At 34.9% G+C, this 22,907-nt stretch overlaps 1 protein-coding gene across 1 annotated transcript in view; it reads right to left on the bottom strand.

Moving 5' to 3' along the window:
* Positions 1 to 2,887: 2,887 nt before the first annotated feature.
* The window catches only part of LOC104470494 (AP-3 complex subunit beta-1-like), a gene marked incomplete at its 5' end in the record, with an annotated part of 75,362 nt that continues 55,342 nt past the window's right edge, over positions 2,888 to 22,907 (bottom strand). Inside the window, 3 exon segments of the mRNA XM_010085442.1 lie at positions 2,888 to 3,521; positions 16,163 to 16,301; positions 21,462 to 21,559. Coding sequence (XP_010083744.1) covers positions 3,368 to 3,521; positions 16,163 to 16,301; positions 21,462 to 21,559 — 391 coding nt within the window.

Consider the following 22,907-nt stretch of genomic DNA (forward strand, 5'->3'; position numbering starts at 1 on the left):
TAGCTCTAGACCCGTTTTTATTTCTGCTATTTTTCTTTAGAAATTAGTTACTATAATTAAAGCAGGATATGAAGGAAAAAAAATACCCTTTTATACAACTTCATAAAATGTGAAAGGAAAATAAGAGGAAAAAAATCATGTTATTTTGTCTGTCTTGCACCAAGCCTATGTTTATATTCTGCCATCCATAGGAACATAACCGTTCTTCTCTGGACTCTATTCTTTCCAAATGGTTTGTTATTTTGGAATACATGAATTGGAAAATTCAGTTATTAAAAAAAAAAAAAAAAAAGAAAAGAAAAAAAAAAAGAAAAAAAATCCCCTTCTTCACAAGGGGGAACGTGTGTGTGGAAACGACCAGGAAGCAAAGAAGAGGTAAACTGTCAATCTCTCACTGTGCAGAAACTCTCATCTCTTTGCTCTTGCTCTTGTTGCATAATTTTTCAACCCATAATTACCAGTATCAGTCTAGATCACAATAATCTCAGGACCTCTTTGAGTTTTACTTACTTTGGGTATGAGTGAATTAATCCCAAATTTCCTATTTAAGATAATATATTTCTGTTTGTAGTTACTATTGGTTTTCCTGTGTTTCTGCAGATTCCGTTGCATTTGAACCCTTCATAATTCAAGTAACTAACTCTCATCGCTGGGTCCGTAAACTAGACCTCAATACAATTCCCTAACCATCTTAGCAAAACCTACCTCACCAATCCCGCAGTACTATGCTTTAGCCTTGCTCCTGCGTCGCAAGTCACACGTGCAGGTATGTTCCAAGGCTGCCCAGGTCTAGATCCTTGCTGAAGAGGGGTGGTTCTCAGGGTGCTCCTGACCGAAAAGCCTCCCCATAGAGGTAGGAGCCGCTGCTAACTGGCACAAGCAAATCACTCTGAAGTGAATTCTGTGTTGCAATTTAGACCAGTCATCTACTTCATATCTTAATAACCTTTAATTTGCCTCTATAAATGATGAAAAGTATGGAAGCAAGTGAATAAAAATGATATATAGCAAACTGAAGAAACTATTGTTAACTACTGCTAACTGGATGAATTATGTCTGAGTGCAACTTCCCTATTAATGTAAGACATACGTGTGCTCATGTTTAGGTTCCTGAAGAGCTGAGCTTTATTGCATGCAGATATATTTTACTATTTAAGTATCTGTCTTTAAAGAAAGTTACTCCCCAAATTACTGTTTGCCAATTACTGTGTTGGAAGGCAGCATAGATTTTTAAAACACACCATCAGTCCAGATACATGTATCAAGAGTCATTGAACCACTGGAGCAAGTCACGAGGTGTTGAAAAACGTAAATTAATACCAGAAACTCCCCAAATATCCTTACTATATATGTTTCTGGGCTTCCCTATTAAAGTGTATGACGTAGTCCAGTGAGGTAGAAATTACTCAGCAACGTGTGTGACTTGTACAGCATTAATATCCTTTCCTTTGCTTTATACTATGGTACAAGAAATAACTCTTGCTTGTTTTATCCTTCACAAACATGGCTGAAGGTTTCACAGTTCAGTGTTTTCTCAGGAAGTGTGGTTCTGGACCTTTTCATCACCACCTTCTCACTGAGTCTTAGTATCAAATACTATCTACATCAATCTGCATTTTCTCTGAGATGATGGTACTTTCTATAGTGAATAATTTTTCATCTGTTTGAATAACATTTACATCACACTTGAAAACTGTAATTCAAGAAAAAACTTACTGCAGGCTTAGGACTTCAGAAAATAATGTAAATGTTGTTTAAAAACATGTAGATTTCTGTTGAGGGCATAAGATTCTTGTTTCTTTGTCTAAGAAGTACCAGTATATTTTTGGGTGCTAGTGAAACCTACAACTACAATTCTTACAGAAGTGTAACTTAAACACCCAAGAAACCAACCCCCCTTCAGAATTTGCCAATAAATTCTGTCACACATGGCAGCTACCTTTTAGGTCTACTAAATTTTAGTAGAAAATTTTAGAATATTTCATTGTGCAGTAATGCAACATTTCTGATGAAACAGTATTTCCTATCATGCAGAAAGCTAAGTAAAACAGCACCACTTAGCCACATCAAAGGATCAGGCAAGGGTCCTTGTGACAGAGCAATGGTACAGTTACCCAAATATCTTCTCCACATCACAAAAACATCTGTAGTAGAGCCATAAATTACTAGGCAAAGCCACGTTGGCAGTGAGGGGAACTGATACGAAATTAGAAAGCTCAGCATCTTCAGTCCTACCACATAACCAGAATGCAAAGGGAGGGTCAAAATCAGTAACACCCAGGCTACGGGCAGAAAACTGGGTGCAACAAAGGTTGCACTGCTGTTGGTCTTCTCAGTAGGTATGGCTATGAACTTTTCCTTGCCTTGAGCCCTGCTTTATGCACAGGTGGGAGACATTTTAATCTCAGTTTACAAAAAAACTTGAAGCAAAGATCTGAATAATTTATTAAGCTAGACAGGATTTGCCACAATAGTCTACTAATCAGTATATTATATAATACTAATTTATAGTAATTCAATCAGTATTTTATAAATATCCCAATTTCAAAATAGGCAGTTACTGGCTTTGTTTAGTAACAAAAATGTAACCGCATCGCATAAAATTACAATATGGGCACAAACACTGGCTACGTTCACAAGAACAGTTTGCTGATGCGTATGTAGCATCTAACCTTGTTAGTATTTACTTTAAGTAACCAGTTATACACAATACTGGTGATCATTATTATCAGTTCTCTATGAGAATAAGAAACAGGAAGCTTCTGCTCATAGCACTACTTTATTGGCATCTTAACAGAAATATTTGAGAAAATGGCAGTAGGTGGAAACAGTGTTTTAACAGACTAATTCAGGTTTACAAGCATTTCCAGACAGCAAACACCATTTTGCTGTACCTATTGTATTTTTACACTTACACAACAAAACCTCTCTGAACCACTCAGTTGTTGTATATGTTGCTGGAACCTACCTGCCATTTTAACTCAGTTTTCAAGCAGTGTGATTTCCCTTGAACTTTATTATCTAGTATTTGTCCACTACAGTGGGGAAAACTGATGGGGAAGAAAAGTAGTGGGGGAAGGGAGCAGAGGGAGAAGGACTAGGGTAGAACAAATGTGAAATACATTTAAGAGCGCAGATAACTGACAGTAAAATATATGTGCTTTGGATAGCAAGCAGAAAAAACAGGAAAGTACTTGCATACATGATAGATACACACTAGCATTCTAAAGCAGAAGACAAGAATGTCAAGAGTGTATTCTTCCCCCACTGCCAGATGGAAGGGCTATTATTATAAATGAAAGGCAGCGGTAGTGGATGCCAGGCACTTTTGTTTTGTGCCAGACTCTGAAGTCCAGATGTAAGCAGGTTACCCCTGGGACAGGACAGGCTTCAGCTCCCGCAGCAGAACAGAACCAATCACAGTTTTCTCGGTGTTTATGATGAGCTGTGCTGTAGTGCTCTCCTTCAGCTCCACTGTGACTAGCATCAGTGACCCACTGTGCACAGTCTTAGCTGCAAACCTGGAGGGAAAAGGAAAAATAAAAAATAAAAATCACTGAGGATCTTAAGGTCAAAGACTGCTAATATTTCTTTCTGAGAAAGTTAAATGAGCTCAAATATAATAAAATGCCTCCAATTTCATTAACACATTTCAGGGGATAAACCACAGAAACCTCCATAAATTCTTCAGAAATAATTTGTTCAGCATTGTGTAAATATTTTTGCATTTAAGAAGGACAAAAAAGTAGCATAGAAAACTGTATATTTAATAGCGCAACAATAAAATCTATTAAAATACATTTTTATGTAAATTCTGATTCTTCAGTTCATCTACAATACTCAAGAACTATTTTACTGCACACTGGCAACTTCAATTCAGCTGTACGGAGTTTTCCATGGATTGTGAGCATTATTTGGTGCCCCAAGGAAAATTCTACTATGTTAAATGCGGTAGAACACTTCCAAAAAGCTGAACTGTTGTACTTTCAAGAAAGTGCATCCTTCTGCCATCTTGGGAATTCATTCAAACTAAAAGTATTCAAAGTTACAAACACCCAACATGATCATTTGAAAAGATGGTAACAGCAAGTCAACAAATCATTCCATCTGTGAATTTATCTCCAGAATATATAATAACCAAAACGTGGCCAACACTTCTAAATATTTTATATTTACTAAAAACTCTATAAAGCAAATAAACCCCTGCTCCAACCAACCAGGTAAGCAAAAGTTAGGATTAATGCACCATTACTAAATTCCAAGACACAAAGAACCCATTAATTACATGGAATTAAAAGCAAAACTAGCCTTTTAAGCACCACAATTGACTGAAAAGCCATTTTAGGCACAATGAACTTCTGTCAATCCTGTTAATTCATTCTGCATGCACAGCCAGGCCCAAGAGACGGAAGGAAGAGGATGGCAACGGCCTCAGCTTCCATCTTCCACAAGGAGCACACCATGCTTTTTTTTGCCTTTTTTTCACCCCTCCCCGCCTTGGTTACTTGACAACAACAAAGTTGCTGCACATGGGCTTTTGAAAACACTAACAAGTGTAGAGCAGGTCTGTGACCCAGTCTGACCCCACTTTGCAGGGCCAATCTCCTCTCCTCTTTCTGAATGACATGTGTCTGAATCAGAGCCATCTGCCTCAATTTGTGCAACATCTTCAGCCACAATAGGACCCAGTTAGCCCTGACAACAGCTCACAATACAGAAAAATCAAACTGCTGGGCCGACAGCAGGCTGTGGGCTATTCAAGAGCAAACCAACTGGTCAGTGTCTCATGTCTGACAATTGGCATGGGCCTCGCAAAGCGCCTACCCAAGCCCTTGGGGATCTGTTTAATTACCATCAATATAAAGGAGGGAGTTTATCAGGAGATACTCAAAAAACTTCACTCCAGACTTAATTAAAATATTAGCCACTTAAGCAGGAAGCAGGTTCTCTTTAAACGAGAAGTAATTTCTGTCTTTTTCTTTTTAAACTAAGCATATCAAAATCTCGTAACACATTATACTAATTAAGGAAACATGGGGCACTTCTCTAATGTCACCCATCACGGGTCAATCTACTTCTTTTGTGCGGTTTACTGACACGTTCAGATACCTCTCCCTTTAATAGGAGGTTCTAAACCAACCTTCTATAAAAATTAGCTACTTAGCTAGTTACATCAATGGTTTCATCTATTTGAACTATGATGTAGAAGATCACTATTTCTCTTGTTGATTTTGACAGGGGGATAATTATAGAAACAATAGTCTTATTAGTCACTTTATTTACGTAACAGTTGTGTCTTGGGACAACACAGAAGCAGATTATGTTTGAGTATGCACATAAATAGGTTGGTAGTTGGCACTCCTGCTGTTTCATAGCCCCAAGGCTTGATTTTACCCTCTTTTATTAAAACCTGAGAGTAATACAAAGTCAGTTCTGCGAAAGCCAAGGCAGCCCAAAGCAACAGCAATGAGTTTTGCACCAACATTTTTACGTATGGATCTGCAAAATCACATAGGGGATCAACAGTACTTTTCCATATCTCTGAACAAAACGTAAAACCAATAAAATGTGAGTTTGTATGTAGTTTGCAAGACGCAAAGAGTCTGATACTTGGATAATTTTACACAAAATGTTAGTATGCACACCTAGAAGTGGCTAATTGGTTTGTATCAGTTGTCACCGATCTAGAATCACCTAGTGAAAAAACAACTGGAGCAGAACAGGCTGACTTATTTGCCATCAGAAAAGGGTACCACACAATGGGTTCACCACTGCTTTTGAACTTTGGAAAACAAAATCTGTTCATTAAAGTAGGGCAGACAATTTTGTTTCTAAAGAGACTTATAATATAAATACACTTATATGATCCTTGAAACTGAATACAGTTATAAAAGGATGAAGCAGTTGCCTTTTGGTTAGAAGACACTACCAGTAAAAATGATTTGCTAATTATGTAGATGTTTTAAATATACTGCCATTGAAGGATTTGGGTATTAGCTGTTTTTTTCCACTAAGTACATGTTATTGCATTTATATGCTTACCCTTATGATAGACCTACATGGATCTTACAAAATGCGTGTTGTGCTCAACTAAACACTTAAGACGAGAAAGCCATTAAAAAAATCTTTCAGCAGCAAAAATTAATCACTCTCTATCGCAGGTATTTATTCTCTGTGAGAAACTTTCATTTTCCTCACAACATCAGTAATTATTTTTTACTTCTTCTGAAAGTTGATACTACTTTAAAGGTTAGAATTTTAATACAAAAAAAATTGAAAAAAGTTATTAAAACTATTCAAAATTCATAGACTGAAGTAAGCTTTGGAAACTGCACTACAGTACATTAAAATCTATCTTGTAAATTTGCTGTTTGTAGGTCCAAAAGAAAGATTTTGTCCTACAGGCAACTCTTAACGTAAGACATTATATTAGCATGGTTCTGTTGCAACAAAGGATGCATCAGTGAACAAGAAAAAAAAAGAAAGTAAATGAGAATACCATTCAGAAAACAGAACCAAATGTTTACTAATAGTTTCAAGACAACTGTTTCTGATACACTGCAGTTATTTTCTAGTTTTCTTTCTGCGATAATATTAATTCTAAAACTGATTTTACATCATTAAAAATATTCAGGAAGATCTGCAGCTGTTAATACTTTTCCCATTTAACAAAATCAAGACAGATTAGAAACATAATAATGTGAGATATATTTACATATTCTGAGCTTTTCCAAGTTTTTTTTTTTTCTTTAAAAAGAATGATAAATATACTAAGGCCATATGACACGGAGAAAAGAGAAGGAGTTCATAGATTATTTTTACATAACTATAGTACCTGTCAGTAGCTAAAGAGATATATATTAAGAAATTAACATCAATTAAGTACCGTATATTTTTAGAAAGTAATTCAGTCTTTCAATAGTCAAAAAACAAGTACATATTCTTGACCACTCTCCCTGAAAATAAGACATTAATCATTATCACACAAAAATACTTGATTTATAGTTGATATAAAGGGAAAACAGGACATCAGATACTACAATGTGACAGCATTTGCCAGACACTGGCTTTGTAATGATGACTAGCCTAGCTACAGACTAGCAGTTATTTTCCCTTTATCTGTAGAGAGAAGATAGCTACAATATGCAGGAAAGCCTTTTTTATGCAGAAGGATTATGAAAATTCCATGCCAGTGAACAGACAACAACAGAGTTACTCAAAATACGGTCTTTAAAATTCAACATTTGAGAAAGTAAATTTACACCTGAACAGTCACTATTGGGACATTTGTCTACAGCACAGCAGTTTGTTAGGCACAGCACTAAAACACACATTCTCTCCTGTCGGGCACTCTTCCTCTTTGAATTTTCTATGCAAGTTAAATTTTCTTCTTTGTCTGTTCTACTGCTTACCAGAAACAGTGACAATGGCCCATGGAGGCTAAAACTTTTTTTTTTTTCTCCACCCTTTCTTTAAATCTTGTACATGAAGCCTTCAATTACTGCCTGCCAAAGCAGACAGAATCCTATTAGCACGAAAGACAATCAGAAGATGCAACGCCCTGCCCTAGCTGTAGTCCAAAGTTGATAAATGCATAATCGAGTTATGCAATTAATATATTCAAAGGGGAAAAAATACTGCTGTGAATTAGTCTTCAATTTGTAAATATAAGAATGGACATATATGAAGTACCTTCCAGTGTATCAACTGGACAACAAAAATATTCAGAGTTTCTAATCTAAAAGAGTCTCTGAATCTTCACCGTACTCTGATAAACTCTACCTATGTACAAGTTTAACTTTATAATTAACATTTAATCTAAAAACTAGCTAAATTACTAATTACTCATATTTGCTCTCAGAGTAAGCCTTAGAACATGAAAAATAAGTATTTGGAATAGCATTACTTAGCATTACTAAGTATTAGTTCTGACCTGGGGATCGAGTAAACTTAATACTAAAACATAAGCAGTAATATACTCCAAAAAGAAGAACCTTTTTCTTTAACCTGGTGATTTTAACCTCTCAGAAAAAAATCTTGTTTATAATTGGTTATTAATAACAAAATATTATTAATATTTACCTTAAAATCATGATAATTTGACATTTTTTATATTTTCTTTTTTCCAGTGCATTTCATGCTATTTTAACACTTAGATATCTTAGAACAAATTTTTCAAAATACCTCACTCATTACCATAATGTAATTATTTACAATATTAACTACTTTTAGGTTTAATAAAATAATAAAATAGTAAAATTAATTGCAATCAATTCTGTACTATATTTCTACCATTTTTAGTTCTATTGCCAAAACAGATTTGGAGTTCATCCTCAGTTGCCAGTAAGCAGTTGCACTGTACCTCTAACAAAAATGAAGGAATGCAAGTGACTTATTGTCCAACACATAGCACTACTCCACACGTTCAAAAAGACCTTGCATGAACTTTTTGTCACCCTTAAAATTTACATCTAGGTCAAAAATCTAAACATTTTTATTTGAAGGAATTTCTGTCTCCTCTACAAAATTTCAATAAGCTAAAAGCTTGAATGAAAATATTTGGTCCTCATAACTAGAAAATTACAATTGTAATACTCAATCTACTTTGTTTTCTCATCTGGTCTATTCCTTTTATTTTTCTCAAAGAGTCAGGCATTTAGTATGATAAGTATTTGAGAATTACCTACAGTCCATTTTTAAAGCAAGCTATAAATTTTAATTTGCAAAAAAATTACTTAATTCCAAGAAAGTAAGTTACCTTCCAGAAACATATTAAAAGATTACATTTGCTTAGAGATCTTTCAAATCAAAGAGATTCTTCTGTTCAGTTAATTTTTAAAGTGTTAAATGTTTCCTGTTTAAACAACTGGCTCAGAAGCTTTCTGTTTGTTTTTCAAATAAAACGCTGCACATATTTTTCACTTTACAGCATTCAGATACAAAAGCAGTGCTGTCCTCTAGTGGACAGGAAATAAGCTAGGCCAGAACAATCTATTTTGATTAACCTCATATCTAAAATGACTCACTCATATACTTTTAATGTTAAACTCAAATTTAATTTCTTCAAGTTATTTTTAAATTTTGCAATCCACATGCAGGCTCCTTCAATACAATATGTATGTAAAATGTTAAGGGCTTTAAAATGATGTTGTAGAAAGGCATAATTTTGATGAAGTATTTTGTACCAGTTAATCAAAATCTTTACATGCTGATAATATGTGAAAACTGCATTAATACATACAGGGCCCTTTTGTTAGCAGGCAGAAAATCTCAAGGTTTTGGAACATTAGGATTTGACTAAGAAATTAAGGAATACATAGTAGAAACTACTGAATGGACACTTTCACGTTTAAAAATTTCATTTTTCATTTTCTCTAGGAAAAAAACATATTTACCTAAGAACAGTGGCTAACCTGGAAGACTTTTAGTCCTGGCTGCCAAAAGAAATACAAATGGTTGGCCTAGCTGGGCTTTTTTTTTTAAAAAAGACAGAATTACTTCTATCACAAAACAAGAAAACATTAAGAGCTTACAACTTCTGGCTACAACGAAGGCTGAAATCCTGTGGACATGGTTGTACTATTCCATTTAAAATTCTGTCTCCTACAGGTAAAGGCTATCAGAGAAACTGTTTTGCCTAGGGTATTTAGGTTTCCAATTTCTACTTAAGAAATTCGTAAGCAAAATCAAGGCTGCAAGTCTATTACAAGTTTATGTACTCTGCTACCCTTTGCAGCTCTCTAGAAGAGCAGACAAAGATGACTGAGCCCCACAGCTAAAGAACCACAGAAGCAAAACACTCCACATAACTGCATCAAAGCTGTTACCACCAGAAGCAGATTTCACTTCATTTGAGCTCTACAACAGGCCAATTGCTTAGTAAGAAAACTTAGGAAAGATTTCTGTGTGCACACAGAGCAGAAAAGATCTTCAAAAAAGTCTTCTGGATTTATAAGAACTGTTTGTCAGCTACTGAGAACATATGTTTGGATTCACCTGGAGTAACTATAAACAATTTATATTTCTCAGAAATATCTACACTGTGTTTATTCTCGATAGATCGGTGATACTGCTTCCTTTCTGATATGCTGGAAGCAGATGCAGCTGTTAGTTACGGTAAACTGATGAGGTCTGATCACCAGCTTTCTACCTGAGAATTCTTCCAAATTTAGTACAAATTGCAAGATGACATACACAGAGAAATTTTCCAGGTGGACCCCTTAAAATTGTTCAATACAAACCTACCTACATACATGCATAATTGCATACCTTTTCTCCCCACATTGAGTATTGCTGGATTAAAAAGATGTGGGGAGGATAACTGATTACTAAGCATGCCGTTCTCTGATAATCAAAATTGTCTGTAAACAAAACCCTCTTTCCTTTGAGAATCAGTCTGCCAATATACTCTAAATGGGACATGACAGGTTGCAAAATGATAAAAAGGGGTGAATACAACCAGACTGTCAGGCTGATGCATGGGTTGGGGAATAAAGGCTAGTGAAAAAGAAGCATTGATCCTTGGATTCCTGTTTTTCAAGCATTTTATGCAAGTTTCTATATTGGGTCTAGCTGCTTTTGTGTTCTTCAGGATTTCAGTGTCCAACCACTGTAGGGTGCTTACTGTCATATTACATGATTTTGCTAAAGTATAATAATGCAAGCCTCCAAAAGACAGGTGGAAGGTATTTTACAGCTTGCTCAATACTTGCTTATTCACAAATCAGATAGGTCATGGGTACGCTCTGAACAAACTGGCATATCTATGTGGTGCAGTCAAGTGTCCTCAAAAATACAGGTCCCAGAAGCAGCATAGCCACTGCATGCAATGCTGTGCCTGAGCTAGTTAGACCTGCCCCAGCAATGAGCAAAAGTACTGTTTTGTGCTTCTTGTTTAAAAGCTAGCTTGTTTGCTGCTAATTCAGGTGTCTACTATGACAACATGCTAAGAGATGAGAATTCTCCCTCTGCAAGTTCTGGTGATCTCTGAAGTAATGCCTATTAGAACGACCACTTTAATGACTGTAATGGAGAAGGATATTAAACTCATTATTTCAAAAGGTGAAATGGCTGTTCTGAAGAAGATTAAGGCTTCAGCATTGAAAGAAACTGAGGTTTGATCTTCTCCAAAACCTCAGACTGTCCCACACTGGGCTGTTAAAATTACAGACTTGACCATCTCAAATTAGAGACTGAAATTAATGCTGTCACGCGTCTTAAGAGTGCTGGTCAATGGTTAAGGCCATCCCGATGAACTGAGGAACACAGATATGTAGATGTACCATGCTCACTTTCTAACTCAACTATTTCCTGTTACTAATTGTGAACTCTTTCCAAAATACAACAGCAGGAACAGGCTAGTTCAATGGTCTATTAAATGAGTTGAGTTTGACTAAAATTCATTCTTCACATCCACCTTGATGGGTTCAGACTTCTGTCTCACTGACTGATTGGGCAATGTGCAAGTAAAGTCTTCAAGAATGAAAAATGTGGACAAGCTGTTCTACCTTGCATCATTCTGTACAGCCACGGTCATTGAGGGCAGTAATCTACTAGAGTACAATGCATTCCATTTAAGAAATGCTTCAGGAAGTGGAAGTCAGAGAGGTAGGCAGTTCAAGAAGGCCCGATTCTCCATCCCATCACACATTATATTCTGACGTCAACGGAATCATACGAGCATAAAAATGAAAGAGTGAAGAAGCAAATCCAGTTTGTGACCCCAGCTCTCAATGGACTTTTCTGCCAACATACTACAAGCTTTTGCACCACATTTTGTAGGCAGTGGAAAGAAATGCTTAATATGTGTCTTCCCATTATTTTATCTCTAAGCCAATTTACCCTGAAATGCCTCTCCTTCATGAAGAGGGCCTTACATAATACTAGACAACATTTTGATGGTGTCAAGAGAATCATAAGAGCATTCAAGTCTTTCTAAGATTAAAGTGAAGAAAATTAGGATTACCTATCCTGGTAGGAGGTTATGGAACTGAAAATTAATAAAGGAGAAAAAGACCCGAGAAAATTTTAGAATACTCATCTGAGAGGAAGAAGCAACACATCTTGAAAATAATGCTAGCATGATGGGTACTTCTGGATAAATAAGGCTTGTGTTGGTTAGAATTACTCAAAATCTTGAGCCAAACAGTGACTTAATCTCATCACATTTTGAAATATAAGAGAACAGCCTAAAATTTGTTTTTGATATATAAAACAATTAATGTTATTGCCCAAGTAGAGACAGGTAGCTGAAGTGATGGTCCACAGAAGAATCAGCTTTGAGAGAATATACATCCTCAATTATGTATCCTCTTACGTTGAAGTTGGAAAAATTGCTGGTAGGCTTTCCCTATTGACAACAAACAGCAGACATACCCCAACTGAAAAGTACTTGTTCCCTACATGTAGTTATTCAGACTGATTTAATTCCCTGCAGGAACAAATACATCAACATCTTTGTCTTCAGATATTCAAATGTTGCCCACAGATGTAGTCTGAATCACAAGACAGAAACTTTGGTGCCTAAGCTGATTCTTTTTGAAATCACTTGTCAAAATCTATGCACTCCTGTGCAACCCACCTCTAACCCTTAATTTCTTAAAATACTTTGAACAAACAACAGTTCTCAGAACACTGAAAGAGCTATGTACATTGCAAAAATTACCCTAATCACTCTTGTGAAATAATATTTGAAGAAAAATAATAATGTTTTTTCTGAAGTTTTAATATTTAAGGAGACATGATACTTCCTGCTCAAAAAATTTCTCTTTTGAAATGCATTTCACGTTCTTGTTTTTAGTAGAAGCCTTTAAAATTGAAATAATGTTCCTCTTGATAACACACAAGCAAGACAGATCAATACATAAAACAGTTAAATCCCATTAAGAACATGAGGATGCACTGTATGCATCCTTAGAAGGTGCTTGTATAAAGTCATTTGAAGAGCAGGTAACTACACCCAAGGAAGTGAAATAGTACAGAAAACTTATTTTGCAAATATATGAGTACAAATCTGCACCTTCATGTTCTGGTACATATATTGGCTATTGAGTTCAAAATTTTTGCACCTATCATTTCAAGTAAAGTAGGTCAGAAAAGAGTTTAAAATAGAATCAACAGTATTATCGGGCATTTTGTTCTACATCCATTTCACAGTTAAACTATTACATTTCAAGTAAATATAAAAAATCAGTAGCTGTATGGTAAACAGCGGAAAAATGCACGTAAGGAAGTGCTGCTATACTGTGATACAGACATATAGTTGATGGATTTGACAGGTTTACATTTATTTCATTTTTCATTGGTGACTACATGCTATTCTGTTGATATTTGTTTCAAGTATTTATTTTCAACTCTTCATTATATTTGCTCTAAGTAGTTTTATTTAGCACAAAAATACAATCCTATATAGGGTTTATCAATTTAAGGATGATTAATTGCATCCCACCAGCATGACATCTTTGTCATGAGTGCAAATATGTTTAGACTGAAAAAAAACCAAGGAACATACACCTGTTCATGTCCATTAGATACACTTGTGTTATATTATACAATTTCATTTTGAATGAGTATATTGCATTACTATGCAATGTAAATTTCTTGGCATCAGCTGTCATTAAGTAGTAATACTCAAGTCAGGGATGACCAACTAAGAGGTTAATATAGTTCATGCTGCACAATGCAGAACATTAATTTAAAAATAGTACTTATTTTCCTGTGTAAAAGAATATGTACTAAGCTCTTCCAAGAAGTGAACTCAAGTAGTCCTCACAGACTAGCATGACAACTGCAACAAGTTCTTACATATAGTTTTTTTCCCCAAATACCACTTGCAATAAAACAAACAAGACAAATGACAATACTATAGAAAAAGAAAACAACTCTCAACATATTTTTATTGAATCAGTAACTGCTTTGTCAAGGTAAAAGGTGACTGTTTATTTTATCATCCTGAAATGGTATATGTATCACATAAATAAAATACGGCACACTTGCACCATGAGATTACGAGATACTCCATTTTTATTTACTCTCAGTTGATGTAATCCAAATATATGTACATATATACATATATATAAATATTTCAATAATTTGCTTCAGAGTTTTGAAAGTACTCATTATCTAATCTCCATCTCAAATATTCATTCATCTAAATCTAGGATTTACTTTAATGATAATGTAGTGCTATTTAAAAGATAAACAGGTTCATCACAGTATCAATTAGTTAATGTTCCCATTCCTTTTCTCAGTAAAAACTAGGTGCAATTATGATTACGTAGTATCTGTGAGCTCCAGTTACTTATGGTGAAGCAAATGAAGGGCTATTTTCTAAATGCTTATCATAAATGGGCATTTCTGGTAGGCCATTTAAGTTGTTATAAACAATTTTTTTTGCCTGATGGACATTATAAATGCAAACTATTTTGTAACTACTGTGGCAGCCTGAATACATTCTATTTTGAATCAAAAAAAATAAAAGAATATTTCAAGATGCTCTGAAGCACTCTGAATACTTTAGCCTGACCAGAGCATGCCTTCAACTACTGTCTCTGAAGGAGCATACCCAAGAGGAAGTACATCTTCAATTTATTTACTATTGGTCAGAGACTCTGTTTTATGAAAAACCTCATTAAAAAAAAAAAAAAAAAAAGAGCAAGAGAAAGCAAGATCAAATTAGAAACTTCTCCGCAACCAGGAAACCTGTGGCTGAGCTAGGAACTAAGTTATTATTTTATGAAGCCTTTTTAAGACTCAGTCACAAAACAATCCATCCCTATGCGATAAGTCTCACGTGATGGATAGGGTAAAAATGGAGAACACCTGTACACTGCAGACACTTCAGTCTCTCCTGACTGACATTCTCACCTAGTCTTTGAATTGATGTTGAGAATGCAGGCTGTATAGATCCCTCAGGGATGTAACAAATGAGGACTCTTTCATGGAGGAGCAGGTGTCAATAGTGCCAATCATTTCAGTGCAATTGCACTAGCTGTACCATGTTTTTATGGTAAAACAGAATTTTATCATTGACCGTATCAAATACATAGGAAAATCCAGCTGGGTTAATGTTAATGCAATGCAACACAAATGCCCAGTGATGCAAAAAGGACTAAATCCAACGAACAGAAATATGAGGTTATTAGTCCTGTGTAGGCTACAAGATTCTCACCATTCCAAACAGCCATCTCAGTCAGCAAAATTTCAAAGAAAAAGCATTTTTCTTTGCTTTAAAGGAAGATATTTTGCTCTTATCGAAATAGCAAAATTCAGGGGGCTAAAAATTAATTCAAACTGGAAGAGTTTTGGTAGATGCTAGGAGAGATGTATGCATTTTCTTATTCTAAGACCAGGTTAACAGTTTCCAGTTACGTCTTGCTGTTGTTATTTGTGTCCACTCATTTCTCCACACATGGCAATTCTCCTGTTTGTTTCTGTCACAAGTGAGAAGCCATACAGATTCACAGGACTAAATATTTTCAGTCAATCATATTAAAAGCTGTCATTAACCGACATTCATACCAATTCCACTGACATTCTGTATCACAGCCTTTGGCTGAAATGGATTGATCTACAAGTAACATCTAGAATTTAGACAGGGCCAATTACTTTTTTGGCTGATCGCTTTTTCCTTGCATATATACAGGAAGGACAAGGAAATGTTCAATTTAATGTTCAACCAGCCTTTTAAAGGTTTTCATCCAACTGAAAAAAAAATCGGGTTCTAGGTTTAACTAGTTGAATATCATAGGTTAAAAATTAATGTGGGAAAAACAAGCTGCTTCTCACAGATGATTAACCTGAATAAGGCCACTTACTTTCAGAATCAGAAACAAAAGCCAAAAAACCACACAGATTCACTTGAAAGTGCTTTAAAAGGCTACCTTGTCCCTTTGAAACAAAATCAGGAAGAGACAACTCCCCCTACCTGCATACAGTAAAGTCTAGATTTCACTGTTCTATATACATTCAAATAAAGAGCAGAGGAGTACTTCGGTTAAAGTTAATATCTGCTTAGGATTCTATGTTACAGTATAATTGGGTACTTTATCTGTTAAAGGTCTGGAAAACAAAATTTTCCCTAATAATATCAAATGTTGGTGAATTTTTAACTAACAAATTCATACTAAAAGATGGTTCCACTATGAATGACATGTAATCTTACCTATGTATGTTATCTTGACCAGAAGGCACTACACCCAGGTTTGCTGCTTTCACTATCCTCTCAATTATTACAAGCCTAGTAGAGTTCTGCGGAGCAACAGCTATTGTAGCAGATGTCTCATTCATTCCTGTCAGCATCCCTGAAACATGAAGTATTTCATTGTGAATACTTTAAGATTTGCTCACTTATTAAGCATAAAACGAAAATAACAGACTTCTAAACAAAAAACTGCAATTGCATTGAAGTTAAATCATTCGTTGAGAAAACAATTTTATAAGAAATTACATAATTACATTAGTTTAATGTATTATTTGCAATGCCCTATCATTAGAAACAAATTACTAATAACTGAACTAATGCAACTGTGAAACAAAGATGGTTCTCTTTCACAAAAAGCATAACTTAAAAGAAGTATGTAAACACAAAAATGAAATAGTAAGTAAGACTGATTTGGAAAAGTCCAGCTTAAGTAAAATGATATACAAAGACACCTCCTAATCTTTCAATCATAAAACCACTGCATTTAATTATAATTTCTCATTCAACTGCAAAAGAAATTAAGATAGTAGTCATTGGTTCAATTTAGATCACAAAGATAAAGTTATTGTATCAGAAACTAGGAGATTCAGTTAGTATCCATCTCTCTAAAATGTCATGATTAACTATGCGGTTAAAATAATTTGAGTATCACTATAAAACAAAACAGAAATGTCAAGATGATATGCAAACCCATGACCAAAAAAAAGTAAAGAGGGCAATGTAGTTCAATGACATTTTATCAAAAAATCCCACTTTCTTCTTCTATCAACATCCATTGTTTAGAAGAATGATCTGCTGGATGCTCATGTTGATTAAAGCCCAGTAGTAACTACAACTTAACGTTGTGTGTGTCTTTTTACACTATGTTCAGAAGCTGAAAACGCAGACAAACAATGCAGCACAGTACTTTAGGCAGAAATATGAAGCATTTGAAATCCACAATAACATTAACAATGAAAACAATGAAAAAGTCTCAATAGGCTAATATTTTAAGGCTGCACATACAGTTCTAACCCAGAGCAAATGGCACAAAGATGCTTAATAGAGCAATTAAAAAATAAATCCAACAATTTAATGCACTAGAATGTGCATTAGCTACTGCCACAAAATAAGAAATATCAAAGTAAAAATGGAACAGCTCATAAGTAAATAACGGGATATTTTTGAACATGATCTGCTCTTGAAGAGAACAAAAATAAGCATACAACTTCTATAAAGATCAGCTTTATCTTGGGAATAGGACATTCTGTTTCAAATTGTTTAACTTCACTATTAGGCAAAAGCTTTAAAAACTACATACGCAGACTAAAACTGCTTTTAAGCAGAGCACAGGGACTGACATAACACTGCTGAGAGATGTGTGTACTCATTTAGGATTTAAACCTTCTCCATTAAGCTCTATTGAAGAGCAAATGCTGAATAAATGAATGCAACCATGTTTATGTTAAAAGCCTGTTTCCCGCAGCATGTAATTAAAGGAAATGTTGTACAAAGCCAGTACTTTTGTCAAGCTCCTGTAAATGGAAAGATGGATAGCACTCAGAGAAGTGAATGCATTGCTTCATATTTAACCTTAACACTCTTGTCATTAATGGTTTGTCTAACTTGTTCTATAAAAGACAAGGTACTGCTCCATTGAAGTAAAATTAAAAAAATCAACTAAACCATGCTTTTCAGAACAGAAGATTCATTATCGTCGACTAATGTATTGGCATAAAGCAAAGTAACATCCTATCAAGTAAGGCACACATTCAATCTGCCTTTTCACCCCCCTTTATTTTTAACTCATGCTGTTTTATTGTTATAGGCAATTTGTACCACTCAGCATGACAGTGTAAACTGAATCAAGATTAATTTACATGCAAAAGAACACTTAGGAGAGCAGCATGGTAAGCAAATGTATTGTCTCGATTGCTGAGGTGGAAAAGAACCTGGAAAGAAAAAAGGGTGCTCTAATTAAGGGGCATCAAATATGATTGCTCAGAGTAGTCAAGGGCCAGAAAACAGTAAATGTCCAACCATTTAAAGAATTAGCATCTTGCTTGTTAGGAAGACAAGTTGGATATATAAATCTTAATAAAATCGGGTATGCAATTTGTTTACTTACCCAAGGTCTTTGGTTTTCTAGTTTGTTGCTTCTCATGTTTAGTTTTTGTGTGGGTTGGGGTTTTTTTTTAAAAAAAGATTAAATTATTTAAAAATATGTCCAAAGGGGGTCTTTATACTTAAAAGCAGTTTTAACTATTTTAAAAGCATGTTCATAAAAATTCTGATTAATATCCAGCTATAAAAATTGCATGCCACCTTTAATATTGCTTGAAACATGAGAATCTAAGAAAACTCTATTCAGAGCACAGAGCAGTAGTTAATCTGGGTTAACTGATACAATAAAATAACTGTACACATGTTTAATAATAAATGGAAATGAAATTAGAAAAATTACACTGATAGGTAACAAGGTATGTTAGGTACCAGACTAGTCCTATTCTAAACTAAGCAAGTGGAGTTTTGCTACTGATTTTTTAAAAAAGCGGACAAGTAAGAACTTGGACACAGAATTTCCAACAGTACCTGTCTCACTCATGCACAGTTCCTGCTACAGAAACTGGACTTTTCATGGGGATGTGATGTAAAACAGGGTATAAGATCTTGAGGCCTGAAGATCAGTAAAAGTTTTTAACCAGAAAGGTAAAGAGCAGTTTGGCAATACTATTTGTATCCTCTGCTTCCAAATTGTCCATCACAACATTGACCACTAACTCAGCTGCTGCTCTGGGGAATTACCTCACTGGAGGATTCCCCAGCTCAGGAAGGAAGGGAAGGGAAGATGGTGTAGCAAGGCCGAGCTTATCATGTACAGCATGTGGATAAATCCAGCTTTTGAGGTTCTGCCGCTACTCAATAACCTTCACAGCTATGAATATTCAATAACCTGTCTGCTCCCCTCTCCTTATACCATCAGGAAGAAAATGGACATATACAAATGTAAGCCACAATGCAAAACAGCAGAGTGTAATTGAGTAAAGATGTGTAGCAATGAATTGTCTGCTACACAGCAGTATAATACCAGTCATTTCCTCTTCAGCATTCTTATTAGGTTACACATGCAATTAAGATGTAAAAATCCTTAAAACCCATACATATTCTCATTCTCCCCCAATATAATCTTGCATGTCTAATATTCTCCTCATTCCTTCACTATTTTTTACGTATTCACTATTTGGTCACAAATAAAATAAGGCATCCCCAGGTACAAGACTTGAAACATCTGATGTCCAAAAATGAAAAAAAAGGAAAAAGAAAAAGGATGACAAGTGAGAAACAAGTTATATAAATCAGATTTATTTGGAGAATACAGACAAATCGAAGTTAAACACAAAATAGAATAATATATACCAACTTCTAAATTGCCCTACATTTATTATTGTAATTTGGATTTTTCATTTAGCAAGATCGCATAGTAATTCTTCCCAAATGCTAGCTGCTCCTAGATCTTTGTAATAAATACTTATGTAAAATTTAGAACTGAGACCTCTATTACCACAAATATTCTGAAACATCTATAAGAAAAAAAGATGCAATAGAAAAGGTTTTTAAACCTGTAGTAAATTTGCCAGCATCAAGTCCTGCATCAAAGAATGAATTCAGGAAGACAGAGACAGCGATACAGAAATGCCAAGAGACCTTCATGGATTTACAAATACTTCATATAAACAAATTTTCAAATAGCTTTATTCAGAGTAGCCTTTCTGCTCTATTAAACATAGCAAACAGCTGCCAGATTTATTCAGACAAATAATCAACAACCATAGAAGTAAAATGGCAGAAGAAAAAGGAATTTTGGCAACAACTCCACAGAGGACCACAGCTATTCTCTAAGTACACTTCTATGTGCTTGTGGTTCTGTATGGCCAGTCAGGAGGAAAAAAAGCCCTCAGTCACAGTGAAACATACAAAAACTCTTATCAAAATACCACAAAGCAAGCAAATATAAAAACAGGGAAGGTAAATATAAAAACAGGGAGGGAAAATGCACAGTAACCTGCCTTCCTTTCACTACAATCTCAGCTACAATTTTTAGAAGGGAACAGTTTAAAATAAATGTGCCAAAGCCTCGTTCAATCACTCACCTTGGTTTGCTGAGCAGGTATAAAGCAGAGAGGCAGGCTTTAGCCAGCAAAGGGTAAGAACAGCAAATAAGTATCAATTGGTTAGGAAAACAAAGCACAATCCTAACTTTTCACTGCATCCATAAGCTTAACTGAAAATGATGTAGGCAACACTTAAACCACTTTCTTAATAATTCAAATAATACAAAAGCAAGAAATGTTCAAAAGCAATAATTAATAATACATAGCATTACTCATTGGTGTTCTTGACTGCTTGATGGATATACTGAGTTTCTGAGCCTTACACAGCAATGAGACAGGATCCCGTGGGTATATTCTCATCTCAACGTGAAGAGATTTACACATGTAAATCCCCATACGTTTAGACAGATGAGTAAACACTTCTACATTTGAATGCATCCAAAATGTAATCATTTATATTTTAAAATATCCAAGGATCATATTGAAACCAAGGGTAGCAGTAGGACTATTCCATTTAACGCACGATCAAAGCTAAGTACAATTTTCTCTAATTGTTTTGTATAAAATATTCAAGTCACTAAAAACTCTTACGGAGGTTTGTGTTTGAACTAGCATCAGAAACTTACATTCTTTAAAGATGCAACATTAGAAGCAAGCAGAAGTAAAACATGTCACCTTTCTAAAACAGTATTCCAACAAGAGTATTTTTTTTATATGAAGTATTTGAAAAGAAAAAGATTCAAATAATTTTCAAAGTAGCTGAGGAACATACTGGTAGCATTTTAAAGTAGCCTTGGAATAAAGACTAGTAAAGACAGATGCTCTATCGATGTATATTTGGTTTGTTTCCTTGAGCTGGGGTTCCAGCTTTTTGCCAGTAGGAAAGACATTCATACTTCACGATAGGAGGCCAAAACTCTCTGAGCCAAAAGACTGTTTCAGGGTAAAGGGTGGGCTTTGTGCTTTTAAAGGCACACTGAAAAGCTGTCAGATACCACGGCACATCCTCTTAAAGATATTTTTAAATTAAATCATTAGTATCAGGCAGAATACTAACAGAGACACAAACAGCTACACTGGAAGCACTTGCTGTATGCTTGGAAACTGAAAGGCACACAGCCCTCTTCTCATCCAAACACATCTATTGAAGCTGCTGAAATATTTCTCACCTTGCTCCTTCTTAAAGTCTTTCTCTGACATAGTGACAGGGAAAAGCAGTTCTCCAACAGGCGGTTGAATGTTAACATTGAAATGATCATCCTTTGTGCTGGTAAAAGAGAAATTACAGAGAATCAACCAAGTGCTTCAACATAGACTAATACATACATATCAGCTCCAAATTTACTATGGAATCCATAAACAGTGTAAGAACTACCTGCATGATTTCTACCTTATTAATCCAAAAGCCTGCTAATTTCTTACATCCGTAAACCTGATCTACTTTCTGCAATACAAATGCAGTATTTAGTATGCATGCTCTTGTATTTCTGAAAATATAACTTTTACGCATATTAATGTTTATTTGTAATCTACAAGGCATTACACTCAAAATAAATGCTTGCAAAGAACAAATTATTATGCATTTCACAATTCCTTTAAAAGAACTGTTATTCACAAATTGTCATCAGCAACAGCTGTCCCAGAAATAGGGTTAAACCTAGTAAAGGTATAATTTCAGAGAAAAAGGATGATTATTGTCTGAAAAAATCCCAAACAAACTAAACAACACATCTGGGATTAAAAAAGAAATATCTTTCATCAAGTCAATTTTGCAACATTCTGCATATTTAAACAAAACCACTCAGCATACTGGTTGATACAAAAGCACACTGGAAGATCACAGGATTTGAGGCAGTTTTCATACTGGCAGGGAGTTAACAAAATTAGTACCAGTAGTAGCATACTACTATCAAATGCTATATATTGCTGCTTAAGAAATAAATACCATACAGTGAACTTGCTCTCCCTATCCATTCAATTCTCTGAGTTTCCAACTCTCTCATCTTAGAGTTCTCGGAGTTTACAGAAACTGAAGATATATTCGCTCTGCTACGTTTGCTTGACTAACTACATCATACAGGATTCAGCCAGCAATTCAGGATTGTACATCCAATCAGAATCTTTGTTAATGCTTTGAGGTATAAGCAATTCTAAGAAAAGAACATTTTTTTTTTCTGATGCACCAAATAGTCAAAAAATACTGATTGCTGACATGCCTCAGATATCCTACATAAATATAATGATACAATTACTAGAATGGAAAATACATTTCATCAATTAATATCCATGGTATTTAAATTAACTTCAAACATGTTACTGATTTTTTTATAACTTTGCAAATTTAAAATTCTGAAATAAGATATGATGGAAAAGATAGCACAAGATCAATAATATAGGAAACATGTGACTCCCTCCTAAAGATGCAAGATAAGCGACCTGAAAACGCAAAATAATTTTATGGTCGTATTACTTCAAGTTCTAATACTTACCATAGTTACCCAATTTCACAAGCAAATGCTTAAGAACTAGTACACATTCTTACTTTCTAACTTCAGATGGTTATAATTATGCTTATGGATGCAATCTCAAATGTGTGCTTTTCAAATAAAAGTCAG

Source organism: Pterocles gutturalis, unplaced genomic scaffold, assembly GCF_000699245.1.
Source record: "Pterocles gutturalis isolate BGI_N339 unplaced genomic scaffold, ASM69924v1 scaffold4880, whole genome shotgun sequence".
NCBI classification, from domain to species: Eukaryota; Metazoa; Chordata; class Aves; order Pterocliformes; family Pteroclidae; genus Pterocles; species Pterocles gutturalis.